The 15928-nt window shown below is 44.2% G+C and overlaps 1 protein-coding gene across 3 annotated transcripts in view; it reads right to left on the bottom strand.

The window, feature by feature from the left end:
• The window catches only part of NCBP3 (nuclear cap binding subunit 3), a 35542-nt gene extending 22027 nt beyond the window's left edge, over nt 1-13515 (bottom strand). The window contains exons 1-4 of one of the 3 annotated variants that reach the window (XM_033847974.2): nt 13284-13515; nt 11256-11321; nt 9251-9356; nt 314-526 (exon numbers count right to left, since the gene is read on the bottom strand). In XM_033847974.2, the coding sequence (XP_033703865.2) occupies nt 314-526; nt 9251-9356; nt 11256-11321; nt 13284-13466 (568 nt within the window). In that variant the 5' untranslated portion in view covers nt 13467-13515. The remainder of the gene's footprint in view (nt 1-313; nt 527-9250; nt 9357-11255; nt 11322-13283) is intronic. The other 2 variants (XM_073797619.1, XM_019926874.3) reach the window with 2 other exon arrangements.
• Nucleotides 13516-15928: the final 2413 nt, after the last annotated feature.

The following is a 15928-nucleotide window of genomic DNA, read 5'->3' as shown; positions in this document are numbered from 1 at the left end:
AGTTGGACCCACCCCTTTGTTGGGAAACTGTGGGTGTTAAGAGAGGCCTCAGTCATGTACCCTGGACTCAGCTGCCAACAACCATCCTCCTAGAGGCCGGGTAACCACCTCTGAGCTGACTTAGAATACGCATGGAGTACGATCTGGCAGGCTGGTTAACGCACTCTGGTTCTCAGCAGTGAGCAATTTTTTCTCTCCTAGGCTAAAGGCAGAGGTTAGACATAGTCTGGCCAAAATCATTCACCATTTGAGATGGCAAAAATTCTTTTAATATCATAAACAAAAGCATATTCAAGTAACCTGGGTTACTTACAGGAGGTATCATCCAACCACTCAATGTGGGCCGGAGGATATTCTTTAAAATAGGAAAAGACATCCTGGGTACTCATCTCATCTACGCCGCAAATGTAGATTGTCTCCAGTCTCACTTTGGGGATTGCTAGAAAAACAAGACACCTGCTGTTGCACAATCCACCAGTAGCCCGTTGTAACAGTTCAGATAATAGGTATTTTAAAAAGAAATATGCTGAAAGAGATAATAATTATTTCAAAAGAAAATGAGACTTGACAGTAAGGTAAACTATTCTAATTTTTATCACACATCAATAGCATTAAATAAACGACTATTCAGAATGGGCTCATTAGGCTAAGGAAGATTAAACAAATGGTGTTGATTATATACATGATAACTCGTCCCAAAATGACCTGTAATAATAAAAGCAATACCGAATTCAACAGGGTTATTCATTGAACTTGATACACTGATTCTAAAATTTTTTAAAGATATGTCAATGAGAAATGTGCGATAGTCAAGACAGTTCTGAGAAGAAGAGACACTGCCCCTGGATGTAAAGCAAAGTATGAAAGTAGAGCAAAGAAATCCTACAAATCAATAGAAAATGACGGCCCCAAATAAAAATGGGCAGAGGACATGAGCAGAGGACATGGGCAGGCAATCCACACAAAAAGAAACAGAAAAGGCCAATAAACATGAAGAGATGGTTGACCTCACTACTATCAGGATAATCCACCTTAAAACAAGGTATCAGTTTTCATTGACCAGGTTTTTTTGTTTGTTTGTTTTTTTAATTTATTTATTTTTGGCTGCGTTGGGTCTTCGTTGCTGCACACGGGCTTTCTCTAGTTGCGGCGAGCGGGGGCTACTCTTCGTTGCGGTGCGTGGGCTTCTCATTGCGGTGGCTTCTCTTGTTGCGGAGCACAGGCTCTAGGCACGCGGGCTTCAGTAGTTGTGGCTCACAGGCTCTAGAACACAGACTCAGTAGTTGTGGTGCATGGGCTTAGTTGCTCCGCAGCATGTGGGATCTTCCCGGACCAGGGCTTGAACCCGTGTCCCCTACATTGGCAGGTGGATTCTTAACCACTGTGCCATCAGGGAAGCCCACTGACTATGTTTTTAATTCATGTCTTTTAGTATCAATTGGTGGCAGTGTGGAGGAAAGAGCCCCTCCCTCTGCTGGTGGGAGTGTGAACTGCCACAGCCACTCTGAAGGGCAACTAGGAGTGTCTATTACAAATGTAACTTAGCACATGCCCTATACGCAAAGGAATTCTCTTCAGTATCTATCCTAAACACACATGGGTTCACAGAGTGGTCCACACAAAGATGTTTGTTGCAGCACTATTTTAATAACCCAGTAGCTATCAGAGTAATAAATTATGGTTTATCCATATTAAATGAATCATGGTTTATCCATATTATAGAATATTAAGCAGTTAAAAACAATGAGATAATTTATTATATACCATGGAAAGATTCTATGACACATTACTGAGTGAAAAAAAGCTGCAGAAAAATACATACATTAAAAATATTAAAACATAAATATCACCATATATTTTCTAAGGATATATATTTGTGTACACAAATACATAGAAGAAACTCTGGAATAATTCACTCCACACTGATAAGAGCTGTTACCTCTGGGAAGGAAGAAACGTTGAAGGCTGTGGTCTAAAGGAACCTCACCCTTAGCAGAATTGTGTTTTTTACTAAATACTTTAAGCACATTATCTCATTTAATCTTTTTAATTGTGAAATACACAAATATATCAACAAAGAAAAAATATTTTTAAAATACCTGTATATCCACCACCTAGCTTTACGCTTAAATTCTTAAAAAGATTTGAGGCAAATAAGGCTTCCCTGGTGGTGCAGTGGTTAAGAGTCCGCCTGCCGATGCAGGGGACACAGGTTCGTGACCCGGTCCGGGAAGATCCCACATGCCGTGGAGCGGCTGGGCCCGTGAGCCATGGCCGTTGAGCCTGTGCGTCCAGAGCCTGTGCTCCGCAACGGGAGAGGCCACAACAGTGAGAAGCCCGCGTACCACAAAAAAAAAAAAAAAAAAAGATTTGAGGCAAATAAAACACTATATATAAAACTAGGGCCCGGGCTTCCCTGGTGGTGCAGTGGTTAAGAATCCGCCTGCCAGTGCAGGGGACACGGGTTTGAGCCCTGGTCTGGGAAGATCCCACATGCCGCAGAGCAACTAAGCCCATGCGCCACAACTACTGAGCCTGTGCTCTAGAGCCCGCGAGCCACAACTCCTGAGCCTGTGAGCCACAACTCCTGAAGCCTGGGTACCTAGAGCGCATGCCCTGCAACAAGAGAAGCCACTGCAATGAGAAGCCCGCGCACCGCAACGAAGAGTAGCCCCCACTTGCCACAACTAGAGGAAAGCCCGTGCGCAGCAACGAAGACCCAACGCAGCCAAAAATAAATAAATAAAATAAATAAATTTAAAAACAAAAACAAACAAAAAAACCCCCTAGGGCCTGTGTAAGCTCTCCACGTCCCTTCCTCCCCAAGCTTCTCCAAAGTAGTTCTGTCAAGAAGTCAGCATCTGGGACTTCCCTGGTGGCGCAGTGGTTAAGAATCCGCCTGCCAATGCAGGGGACACAGGTTCGAGTCCTGGTCCGGGAAGATCCCACATGCCACGGAGCAACTGAGCCCGTGCACCACAACTACTGAGCTCGCGTGCCACAATTACTGAAGCCCGCGCACCTAGAGCCCGTGCTCCGCAACAAGACAAGCCACTGCAATGAGAAGCCTGCGCAACAAAGAGTAGCCCCTGCTCTCCGCAACTAGAGAAAGCCCACGTGCAGCAATGAAGACACAACACAGTCAAAAAAATAAATTAATTAAAAAAAAAAAAGAATTCAGCATCCATTACTCCTAAGTATGTTTTTATATGTCATATATTTTATTTAAAACAAATGAAATACATGTGAATACTTTCAGATAAAAGTTCTTTTTAATTTTTTTTTTTGTCATTTTGAAGAGTAAAAGACAGGTTTAATGGGAGCCCATTAGGCGTGGGCAGAATAAATCAGGTAAGTATCTTCCTGCCAACTCAGATTCATGAAGACAGAGATACCATCAAGACTTATGAATCCTAGGACTTCCCTGGTGGTCCAGTGGTTAAGAATCTGTGCTTCCACTGCTGAGGGGATGAGTTCAATCCCTGCTCAGGGAACTAAGATCCCGCATGCTGCATGGTGCGGCCAAAAAAAAAAAAAGACTTATGAATCCTTAGCAAGTCCTTATTAGTGACCAGCGGTGCAACAATGAACAGAACCCCAAATGAGATGGATGTCCACACTGGACATGCAGAGTAACTCTACCACGCAGGATGGGAAACTGAAGAGGTAGCCCAGGGGACCTTCTCAGTTCTTCAAGCTAAAAGCCATGATTTTGGAGGAAAAAATCCTTTGGGGAGTAAAGAGATGGTTTTGAAGAGGGTAAACAACAAGAACAGCTCCTGGTGAGGGTAGAGGAATCAGACTGAGGAGCAGGCAGAAGAAAATCTTGTAGGAGATGCTGATATGAAGGATTTAATCATATATGAGACAAGCTTAAGATCTGATGGAAGCCTGCCAATGTCACTGCTTAAAATAAAACAAAGCAACAAAGAAGGCGCCTAGATTTATGCCCAGATGATGAGAAAGGACTAACTGCTGAGGTGGCAGTGAACAAATGAACTGGGGAATGAGAACTGGGCATTTACTGAGTGTTGACTACAAGCAAGGTGGTGAGGGAATCATCTTGGATTTTCCAACAGGAGAGAAGACAATGAATGACAGGTCGTAGGACACAAAACTCAAGTCTTTAAGAAAGCAGATTTCTGAAAATCCAGAGAAAAAGTAGCCAACTTCAAAGCCTCAGATTAGGATGATCAAAAAATTTGGAAGACACTAAATACAGTAACTCAGAGTATGAGAGGTGATCCCAAGAAAAGAGAAAGCAACAAAGCTTAGGTGAGCACAACTCACCAAAGAACACATATGGGAGACAGATAAAGGGTAAATTACCAGTATAAGAGAAGAAATGTAAGAAATGCACGAGTCTGAAAGACTACATGAGGCTCTATAATAACATGGAAAATGCTGATGACAGACTGTCAAGTGAAAAGGAAGAAAGCAGTAGGACTACAAAGCGAAAAGCAAAAATAAAGTCCATACCCAGAAAAGATTAGAAGGAAATGCACAAAATGTTGACAATGACTGCATTTGGGTGGTGCACTGTGGGCAACTTTTCTTCTTACTTTACTTTCCAATTTTTCTTTGGTGGACACGAATTGTTTGTCTAACATCTAATGAAGAAAATGTTACAGTCCAGAGCAAACAGGCTCATCAAAAATGCCAATGGTGGGGGCTTCCCTGGTGGCGCAGTGGTTGAGAGTCCACCTGCCGATGCAGGGGATACGGGTTTGTGCCCCGGTCCGGGAAGATCCCACATGCCGCGGAGCGGCTGGGCCCGTGAGCCATGGCCACTGAGCCTGCACGTCTGGAGCCTGTGCTCCGCAACGGGAGAGGCCACACCAGTGAGAGGTCCTCGTACCGCAAAAAAAAAAAAAAAATGCCAATGGGGGACTTCCCTGGTGGTCCAGTGGTTAGGACTCGGCGCTTTCACTGCCATGGCCCCGGGTTAAATCCCAGGTCAGGGAACTAAGATCCTACAAGCCAAGCGGCTCGGTGAGGTGGGGGGGGCGGGGGGGAATGGTGGTTTTTTTTCCAAGTGTTTCGAGCAATGTTGCTTTGGGGAAAAGGGCAGAACTGTTGATCTATTTTGCTGTACTACTAAAGGGCAGTAGAATAGCTATCATTAAGTAAGAACTAAAACCCAAGATAGGTGACAAGAAGGGCTTTAGAAATAGTTTTAATAGATTTAAGTCTTCTAATCTAGAATTACGCCCCACTGTACTAACCAAAACACAAAGCAGTGATTTCAGAATTAGGCAGTAATCTCTAAAAAGTTGCAGGGGAGGAACGAGGTACCTTAAAGCCTTGAGAAGGACTAATTCTGTACTGATTTTCAGAAAAGAGGAAAAGAGAAATTCCCAAACAATGCAAAAGATTGTCATTCTCTGAAATTTTTAAAAAATAGCTTATCAGACAGAATCTCTGATCCCTTAAGAAACTTAAGTCTTTCCCATAGGAAATGACATGAGTTCACTAAGAAGCAAGCCAGCTAACCTCTTTTCTTTTTTGATTGGATTAGCAGGCCAAGAAATTCAAAGAATACCACAGACATGTTCTATCTCAAGTTTATTAAGGCGCGTTATCTAGTTCCCCATGACAATAAAATGATAGGTGGGCCTGATAATAGAATAAGACTATAATTGATGCATCTGTGTGTCATGGCATGATACGGGATTATCCTGTTTGACATTTACCAACAACTGGATAAAGATGCAGAAGCCATGCATAACAAAGTGAGGAGTGCAGCTAAAATGTTGAAAGGCAGAGTCAAGATGAAAATTAACTCCGTAAGCTGAAATGGAGTCTTGAAATCAAGATATAATTTAATAGGGATAAATAAAAAGGCAACTTTTTAAAATGTCTCAAATACAAGATGAGAAAGACTGTTTTGATAGGCGCAATTCCTGAGGGAAACAACTGGTGCTTTGGTTGACTAGAAGATGACTACTATGAAATGGCTGGGACAGAAACCGTGGTCAGAGTCCTGCCATGCATTGCACGAATCCAACCAAATCTGGAATCTGTACCTCATCTGATGAAGGACATTTAGAAACTGGGAAGGGTCTACAGGAGGGAGACCAGAAAGTCATGCCACATAAGAAAGTTTAGGGAATGGGCTGTCCATTCCTTCACCTGAAGAGTTACTGTGTGAATGAGGAAAGGACTTAATGTTGTTCTAAGAGTTACACAGTAACTAACAGACAGAAATTACTAGAAAGCAATTTTTGTTCAACATGAAGAAGTATCCAAAAACAAGACCGTGGGGACTTCCCTGGAGGTCCAGTGGTTAAGACTACGCGTGCCTCCATTGCAGGGGGCACAGATCCGATCCCTGGTTGGGGAACTAAAATCTCACATGCCACAGGGTGCGGCCAAAAAAAAAAAGAAAGAAAGAAAGATAAATAAATAAACAGTGTGCATGCCTTAATTAAAACAAAAACAAAAAAACTGACTGCTTCATAAATAGTTCTCATGCCACCACTAGGAAATGTTCAGGCAGAGGCCAAAGGACCACGGGGAACTTTGCCGAAAGGCCTGCAGCACTGGGCAGGAGGAGGGATCCAGATGACCTCTAAGGTCCTTTCCAACCACGAGAGCTTTGATCTTGGAGATAAAGAGAAGCTGCCTGACACTGTCACTCAAAAGTAGCGAGTTACTCTTGATGAGGACTGGTCTAGTGCAGCGCATCCCAAACCACATCCCTGAAGCTGGCAGAGAGATTAGGAACACAGGCTTCAGTCAGACCAGCCTTCGAATCCCGGCCTTGCTACTTACTACCTGTGGGACCTTGAGCAAGTTTCTCAACCTCTCAGCACCTTACTTTCCTCACCAGTAAAACAGAAATGATAAATACGTTCCCTGCAACAGGGTTGTTGGAAGATAAGCTAACCACATAGCAGAGTGACTGGCACATAGTAAGCATTTATCAAATGGTGTATTTTATTACTGTTGATATTAATAAGAAGAAATAACTTGACACCTACTGTGGCTGCAGGAATCAAGATGCTTATTCCAATGTCCCCATTCTCCCAAGAGGCTGGACCACTTAGATGACTGTTTGGAAGATGGAGAATGCCAGATAATAATAATAACTAACATTTACTATATGCCAGACACCACTCTAAGAATCGTAACATTTTGTCAGAGCCTCCCAACCACCCTATAAGAACTAACGTTAACCTGCCTTTCCAGATGAGGAAACTGAGGTTCTTAGAGGCTAAACAACTTACCTAAGGTCAAAGAGCTAGAAAGTGACAAGTCAGGATTTGAATACAGGCAGTCAGACTTCAGAAACCACGCTCTTAACCACAACACCAGTGGTTCACAATCCTGACTGCACATTAGAATTACCTGAGGAGATATAAAAATAATAACTATCTTTGAGATCTATCCAAACCCATTCCCCCACTCTAATTTAAATTGATCTGGGAAAGGCAGCAGGGTTCTCTGGAGTTCAAGAACACACTCCAAAACCATGCTGCTTCCTGGATCAAAAAACAGGTTGTAATGAGCAACTGACATTCCAGGCAGATCTATTGTTTTTAAGAGAATCTTTAAAACCACGAGATCGGGATTACTTTTCAAAAAAACATTTTTTTTAAAATTAAAATTTAACCCCGAAAGTGATCATTTTCAGGAAGGTATCCTATTCCCATTTTACAACAAGGAAAGTGAGACCTAAAAAGGTTCACTAACTCGCCCGCATTCACTAAGGAACTGAGACTAGATCCCAGGAGGGCTCGGCACTCTGAAGAGCCCCAGCACAGGTGGGAAGAGAGGCTGAAGTGAGTAATTAGGGATGCTTCACAGAGGCAGTGACATCTGAACCAGAAAAAGCGTGGGACAGGGAGGGGCAAATCAACAGAGTGACCGGCATGAGCAAGGTCAGAAGCAAGATGTCACAAGGACTGCTTACGGGACTAGAAGGAAACAGGGGGGCTTTCAAGGTGGAGCTGTAAGAAAGGCCTCCGACATCTGCCTGGGTCTAGACCGTGCAGGCACATGAATGCCTATGCCTTCACAGGACTTTTCCTGAAACAGAAAAATCCACTCAAGCAGATGCCTGGACGCCTGGCCTGCAAGGGAAGCAAGGTCGTATTTCCAAACTGAACTCTTATGCAGAAAAAAGGAGTAAAGCAGCTCCAGAGTTGAGCTCTGCATCCGAGCCACTCTGCCCACTGGCGTGGAAGGAGGTTTGGGTCTCTGGGATCATATCACATATTGTAAGGCAACAGAGCAAAGCAGTTAAGAGCAAGGCTTTAGAGTCAGGGTTTATCTGGTTTATCAGGTTCTAACCCTGACTCTACTTTTACTAGCTATGTAAACCTGGGCATTTATTTAACTTCTTTGGGCCTGTTTCCTTTGTAAAATAGGGATAAAAATACATTCCTCATGGGGTTGTTGTGAGAAATGAGTACGAAACAAATATGTATCCCGCTAATTAACACAGTGCCTGGTAAGAGAGCAAGTTCCCAACAAATAGTCGCTATTCTTTCATTCATTCAACATGTTTTTATCAAACAAGCAAGCCTAGAGAAACTCACACAGCAGAGCATAGACCTTTAACATGCATTCAGAAGGCTGCCTATTAAGCCCTTCACAAATCCCAAATTTGCAAATACAACAGAGGGCGGTCATTTGCATTTATGGAATAATAAATATGACTGTGAACTCACTAAAAGGGTAATAATAATTTTCCCCTCTATTTATAAATTGCTTTCGAAAACTGGGGTAGATTACTAGATACGATAATTCAGGGTGAATTTCAGGAAGCATGATACTTACCCTAACAAAACACAAAAATAAAATAAAATCACAAGCCTGTATCAACCGAAGTATTAATGGTATCCCCCCAACCAATCTGACTCCCCTAAAAGACAGTCTCACTGTGATACACTCCCACTATATTTAAAGGCAAAGAAAAGTTAACACTTCTATGTTAAAAGCAGAAAATGAGTAAGAGTCCATAAAAGCACAGTTCTAATCTCAGCTCTGCCTCCAACTAGGTGACGTTCTCTGGGGCTTCTCAGAGAAGACAATCTCCTTCTTCCCAGCTCTGACATCTGAGAGACAGCTAATGCAGCTCAACTTTAACAGGTCACCTCAGAAATGGGGAATTCACCAGTTCCTTCCTTAGGCAGTATCTGGATGAGGACTGGACACGCAAGGCAAGGCCAGAAGCATGAGGCCCTGGCAGGGAGAAGTCATTCTCTGGGAAAATGTGGAAAAATTCCCCCCGAACACCCTGTACCTTTCTTCATCATGTCTCGGTCCAAGGCTACATTTCTTTGGGCAAGATTTACTTCTGAGCGAAAATGGAAGCGCTTAGCTCGCTGTTCTTTCTTTTCAATTGCTTCCTAGAAGGTATAGAAAAAGCCAAAGAAGTGAAACATGGAAGAGGAAAGTTAAATCACAAACACGAAATGATGCATCAGTGACAAGTAACTTAGAAGAAATAAGCAACATTGTGCCTTTAATAATTTTTGCAAAGAACTAGATATTCACAGTCAATGACTGGGAGGGTATACACTAATAGTGCTATAATTTGTAATAATCTCTACAATGATTCATTGCCTATCACTGTTATCTGGGACACAGCAGGAATTCAATGAATATTTGTTGATTCAGTGAGTAATGAATAATGGTTTGACATTTATTATTAGGAATCATGTAAACAAATTGTAACTAAACAATCTTAACATTCCAATTTTTCAGGTGCAGAAACTGAGGCACAAAGAAAGTTAAAAGGTTTGCTAGAGGCACTTCAGCTAATAAGGGGCAGATCTTCTGATCTCAGTACTATTTCTAGAAGCCCCACCACCACCCCCATTTCACAAAGTCTGTGTGCATGGTAATCACACCTATCACATTATGTCTGCCTGAGCAGTCCACTCCCTAAAGCTTTTTCTGCATTTGAAAATAACATTGAAGCAAAGAAACTCTCTCCTCTATTCTAAACTTGTGCCCACGGAATTGCCAGTTTTCATCTATAAGTGACAAGAAGCATTGATGCTCTCTAAAAAACAAAACAATCAGTTTCCTAAATTTTTTTTCCAGGAGGTAAAATAAATCCAGGTCCAACTATGGGTTTCTGATAGCTTTTAGGAAGCTTCACTAATTGTATATTGACTTTGCCACACTAATTGAAGGTCTGACTATAGAAAGCTTGTGGGGATTGGTAAAGCAGCAACAATTCTGTTATTTCCCAATAGTTATGCTAATTTTCTTCACTTAAGTTTTCCCAGTGGAAACAACTAATCTACCTTCCTTTAGTAAGACTGAAGTACCAATTCTTGGCTACCACCCTTTCCCCCATATATTTGTTTCATATAATGGCAAACGGTGTGGGCTTAAGAAGAGTACTGTATACTTCTTTTTCAATTACAAAAAGAAAACATCTTCACTTTATTCTATTTTCTTGTCAAAAAAGATGATCAGTTCTTTCTTTTGGCCTTTAAGCAATCAGAGATTGAGACCCAGATAAAACACAAAAAAGTTAGCATGACATACTTATTTTTATTTTTGCTTTCACACATCCAATATAGTAACACAGTATTATTTATTCAGAATTGTAGCTTAAACTCTGTTTGAAACTTAATTGCACACATTAAAATCAGAAACAATGTTTAAGCTGAATATCATCAACAATTAAAGCAACAAATAAGTATCAACTGTTTATTGTAAAGAAAATAATATGTTTCGTTCTGTGAAGAGTTACAGTGAAGCTGGTAATCTAGTAACAGCAATCACTAGATAAAAGGCAATACTCCCAGGTACTGGGAATAGTTCAGTCCACTTGGCCTTCAAAGTCTAGCCACACACACACATTCAGGAAATCGTATTTTTCTCGGCCTCAACCAGTGAGGAATAAAGACATTTACTAAGGGCTTACTATGTGCAAGGCACTTTCACGTTTTGCTTCATTTAAAGTGGAAACAGTTTACACATTTTTAAAGAATGGACAGCATAAAAAAAGCACTCCAGTGCAGAACTTTTTTTTGAACATGGTTAATTACAGGCATCTAGGTACAGTGATTATATCTTCTCATGGATTCAACAACACACAAATGCTGTCTGAATGTTCTCAGGATGCATGAAGGCATCACGGTATAACACAAAATTTAAACCTAAAAAAAAGTTTCAATCCAACAACAAAAGAAAAAAGGAGGTAAAGAATAATTGCTGTTCTCCTAGAGATCTGTTCATTAAGTTCACCTGCTTCTCAAAATGAATAAATTAATCATGGTCTGTCTTACCTTGGAGGTGACATCGATTCCAGTGATGAAGCTGCCAGCCTTGTTTTCATATCTTCTGCTTGTGTCCTAACAAGAAGGGGATGGGTGAGAATTGCTAACGAGCAACCGACGACAAGCACATGAGAAACAACAGCCTGACAACCCATTCCTTCTGGACAGTCGTTCTTTTCAGCAATCCTTCCCCCGCCCTGACAACCTCATATTATGGGGAAGCCTGTCCCAGTGACTCCATGTAGCAATCAACTACTATACCAAGAAGGCTTTTCTAGGCCTATCCACAACCTAAAGTAATTCCATCTACTGAAGGTATCCGTGTAAATGAAAATCTAAAGGCGTTCATGAAAAATATCCAAGATGATGCACAGTCACTTATCTCCCCAACCCAGACTGGACAAATTCATTGTGCCAGGCCACCAGATGGAGCACAAGTCTTCACCAAAATGCAGAAAGTCAGGACTCACCTCGACCTTCTGGGGAAAACACAGCACAGTGCAATGAAAATAGGATGGGATTTGGAAGCCTGGGGACTCAAATCACATCTCTGACGTTCACTGATTACATGACACTGTACAATTCCTTTGGCCTCTCTGGGCCTAGGTTTCCTCTGTGGTATCCGCCTACCTTTCTGACCTCTTTTAACTGCTCTCCCACTTGTGCTACAGAACTTTACCTTTCTCCAACAAAACAATCTCGTGCCCATCTCAGAGCCTCTGCACTTACTGCTGCCCCTGCTGGGAACGCTCTCTTCCACATCTTCACATAGATGGCTCCTTTTTGTCACTTAGGGTTCAGCTTAAATTTCACCATCTCAGAGGACTTTCCTGACCATCCTATGCCATTCTGCTTCCTGCTCTGCACACCCTTCCTGCCCTCTGCACACTTCCATCCCATTAACATGCTTTATTCTCTCCACAGCACTCACCACTACCGTAAATTATTAGTTTACTTGTGTCCCCCCAACTGGAACATAAACTCCAGGACACAGTCTGGTCTTGATCTTGGTCAAGTGCCTAGGGCTGTGGCTGGCACTAAGTGGGGGACGCAATAAGTACGTGTTGAACTGAAGGAATGAAGGGATGATAACACCTACTTCACAACCACAGTGATATTTTAAATGATATAATGTAGTAAATGGTAAAATGCCACTATGTTAGTTGTTGTTGCCAGAGTCACTATAATTTACTGTCTTTAGTGCTCTTACCTTTTTTTTTAAATCTTTTTCCATAATCTTAATTTAAAAGCAAGACTAGCAGACATCTGCTAAAAAGTAGTCCATGTTAGGTGAGAAATTAAGTACATGAGAGAAGCCATGCAGGCCTGAGACCAGCCCTAAGAACCGGACACAAGACCACCAAACCCAAAGCAAAAACACCTCTCAGCATCCCCATTGTGATAAAAGAGGGACCAAGGACCACTGCTGGTTCACTGATGTTTTGTTTTCATTAAGGGCTGAGATCCTGGAGCCACGGTGTAACAGCGGAGCGGCGCGGGGACAAGATGACCCTCAAGTCACAACAGAAACACAGAGTTTCTGCAGCTGACAAGCCCAGCTCTCCCAAGGGAAACCGCGAGTGCTATGTTTAACAGACACCAGCTCCACCGGAGTAGGACCCACAAAGAGACCGGGATGCCCGCGCCCTCGACAGTTCCTTCTGGGCCGCTCCTGGTTCTGTTCCCGCCCGGGGCTCGCCCTTTATCTCAAGCCCCCAGATAAGCCCAACCCCTCCTCATTCACACTCTTGCACAGACTGACTCCGAGGGGCAGCGAAGGGGGTGTCCTCAACTACCCCCCAGCTCTTCCCCAACTCCTCCAGCCCCCGCAACACCCATTTCCGGGCGCCCCAGCGTCCTTTCTCTTGCTGCCCGTTTCTGCTCAAGCCTGGCGCCCCCGCCCCCCGGGCGCTCGCCCCCCTCATCCCTTCCCCAGACTTCCCCCAGCCCCGGCCACCTCCCCTTCCGGCCCCCACCGGCGCGGGACACTCGCTCAGCGACCTCCTCCTCGCCCTCGCCCCCGCCCCCCGCCCGTACCGGGATCAGTTCCTTTAGCGAGCGCCGAACCGGCACGACCTCCAGCTCGCCCTCCTCCACCTCCATGGGCTCCGGCTCGCCGCGGTCCAAACCTGACTCTGCTTCAGGCGACGGGGGCCCCAAGGCCGGCCCCGCCGGGACCTCCGCCTTCACCGACACTCGCAGGCCCCGTACGGCCGCCATCGCCGCCCGCCGGCCGCACCACTGAGAGTTCGCCCCGCACACCGCGGGCTAGAGCGCCACTGCCACAGGCCACAGAGCAGCCGCTACCTAGAGCGTCGCCTGCTGCGGCTAGAAGGCTCTCTTCAGCGCCTACGTCCTCTGGTGGTGGGAGGAACCCTGGCCGGCTGGAGCGGGATCTGGTGAAGAGGAGGCGGGACCGAGTGGGAACGGAGGCAGGGCCTGCTGGAGGGCCACCCCCCTGCGGGGCCTGGAGCAGTTCGCTACAGTCTGGGCTTAGAAAATAGCTACACCTTGAGCAGTAAACTTGTAATCAAAGCTAATTTTACTGAATTACCATTACCTGCCAGTGACTGTTCCAAGTGCTTGAATCCTTACAACAACCCTATGAAGTTTCTACTTTTACTATCCCCATTTCACATTTGAGGAAACTGAGGCATTGAAATTTACCCAAGGTGACAGGCTATTTAAAGGACAAAATCCGGATGTGAGCCTTGGCAACCAGAATGAGCCTTGGTCTGTCACTTCTGGGCAAGTCTGTAGGTTTACAATGCACTTGCCTTGACAACCTTTGTCTCAAGTTTCCCAATAGTTGGCCCATTTTACATACCGCAAAATTGAGACTCCAAGAGGGTAGTGAGCTTGAACGCTAATTTCGTGTCTCCCAAGGGCTCGGTCTACTGGAGACTTCTGAGCATGGTTTCTTGCGGACATTTCTAACAAGAACCTGGTTGGGAGAGAGGGAGTGTCCTCTAGGCTTCCAGAGGGCGCCACTGGTCAGTTTTGCTTTGAGTCCTGATTTTGCACCTTCCTCCCCGTGTTACCTTGGGCTAGTTCTGACCCCTTTCTGGTCCTGTCTTCCCATCTGAGGAGGGTGGAGGTGGGATCCTAGGGTCTCCAAGGCCTTACCAGCTCTGACAATGGAGAAGCAAATAATTATAAACCAAGGGAGAACATGATCAATATCAGACACACCTGGGTCTCAAGCTGGCTGGCTCCGCCCCTTACACCAAATGTGACCTTGGGCAAGCTACTTAACCCTTTGGAATTTCAATTTCTTCATCAGTAAAATGGGTCATTACCCACCATGGGAGGTTGTGAGGCTTAAATGAGATAATTATATGTAGATACAGAATCAAACAGAAGGGGTACAGTACATCATAGTTTTTTGTTTGGTTGGTTTTGCTTTTTTTTAAATATGGTCTAAAACACAGAGCAAACACGAGATGGAGCTCTGTAGAGGGCTAGTTTTCCTTGATGAAAGGGACACATAGTAGTTACAAGATTGGGTTAAATGCATGGAATGCACTTGCATGAATTTTAAAGAACATTTTAAAGAAAGTTTGTGCTTAGCTGGCCAGCTTTGGGCCACAGTCACAGACCGCGCCATTACATGTATTCCATAGGCCTGAGGGGGTGGGGCATGGGGAGAGGAGGAAGCAATCCCTCCTCAGCTATGGACCTCAGGAGGCCAGCAGAGAAGGTTGCGCAGGCCCCTCTCCCTGCAGGGTAAGAGCCTCGAGGACTCAGGCATTGCAATTCAGCACAGTTTAGAGGAGAACCAGCTCCCTGGGGGACCCCTGGCTGGCATAAGAATCAGGAATCCAGGGCAAGCCAGGGCATCCAGCAAACACCAGGGGTCCTAGACTCCTGTCAGAAAAGCCCTTGATGCCTGTACCTTTCTGTTCACCTAACTCACCCCCACTGCCCCTTCCTTTCCTCAGTGCAGCCTGCTGAGGTGAGGTCACAACACTAGTAGCGACAAAGAACAATTTTCAAAAAAGTTAAAAAACATGACTCCCAAATATTAAATGAACACGTCAAAGCTTTTAATCCTCATTAATGAATGAGGACATCAGTAAGATTTTATAAATTTATTTATTTATGTATTTATTTTTGGCTGCATTGGGTCTTTTTTTAAAATAAATTTATTTTATTTTTTGGCTGTGTTGTGTCTTCCTTGCTGCACGCGGGCTTTTCTCTGGATGCAGCGAGCAGGGGCTACTCTTCATTGTGGTACACAGGCTTCTCATTGTGGTGGCTTCTCTTGTTGCAGAGCACGGGCTCTAGCCGCGCGGGCTTCAGTAGTTGTGGAACACAGGCTCAGTAGTCGTGGTTCGCGGGCTCTAGAGCACAGGCTCAGTAGTTGTGGCGCACGGGCTTAGTTGCTCCGCGGCATGTGGGATCTTCCCGGACCAGGGCTCGAACCCATGTCTCCTGTATTGGCAGGCGGATTCCCAACCACTGCATCACCAGGGAAGTCCCCAGGAAGATATTAAGACTAGCTCAAAAGAGAATTTGAGCATGAATACCAAGTTGGTCAATCAAAGGAATACTGAAATGAATTTAACCACGGAGGTTAATGCTCTGCAAGGCAAGAAACTGTAACCTTTGGGGTTCCCTTTTCTACCAGACAGAAAAAATTTGCATTACTATTGGACAAGAATTATTTACTCAAAAGAAAT

The sequence above is a fragment of the Tursiops truncatus genome, chromosome 20 (genome assembly GCF_011762595.2).
Source record: "Tursiops truncatus isolate mTurTru1 chromosome 20, mTurTru1.mat.Y, whole genome shotgun sequence".
Lineage (NCBI taxonomy): Eukaryota > Metazoa > Chordata > Mammalia > Artiodactyla > Delphinidae > Tursiops > Tursiops truncatus.
Note: the sequence above shows the minus strand (reverse complement) of the source record. Positions and strands in the feature narration are given on the sequence as shown.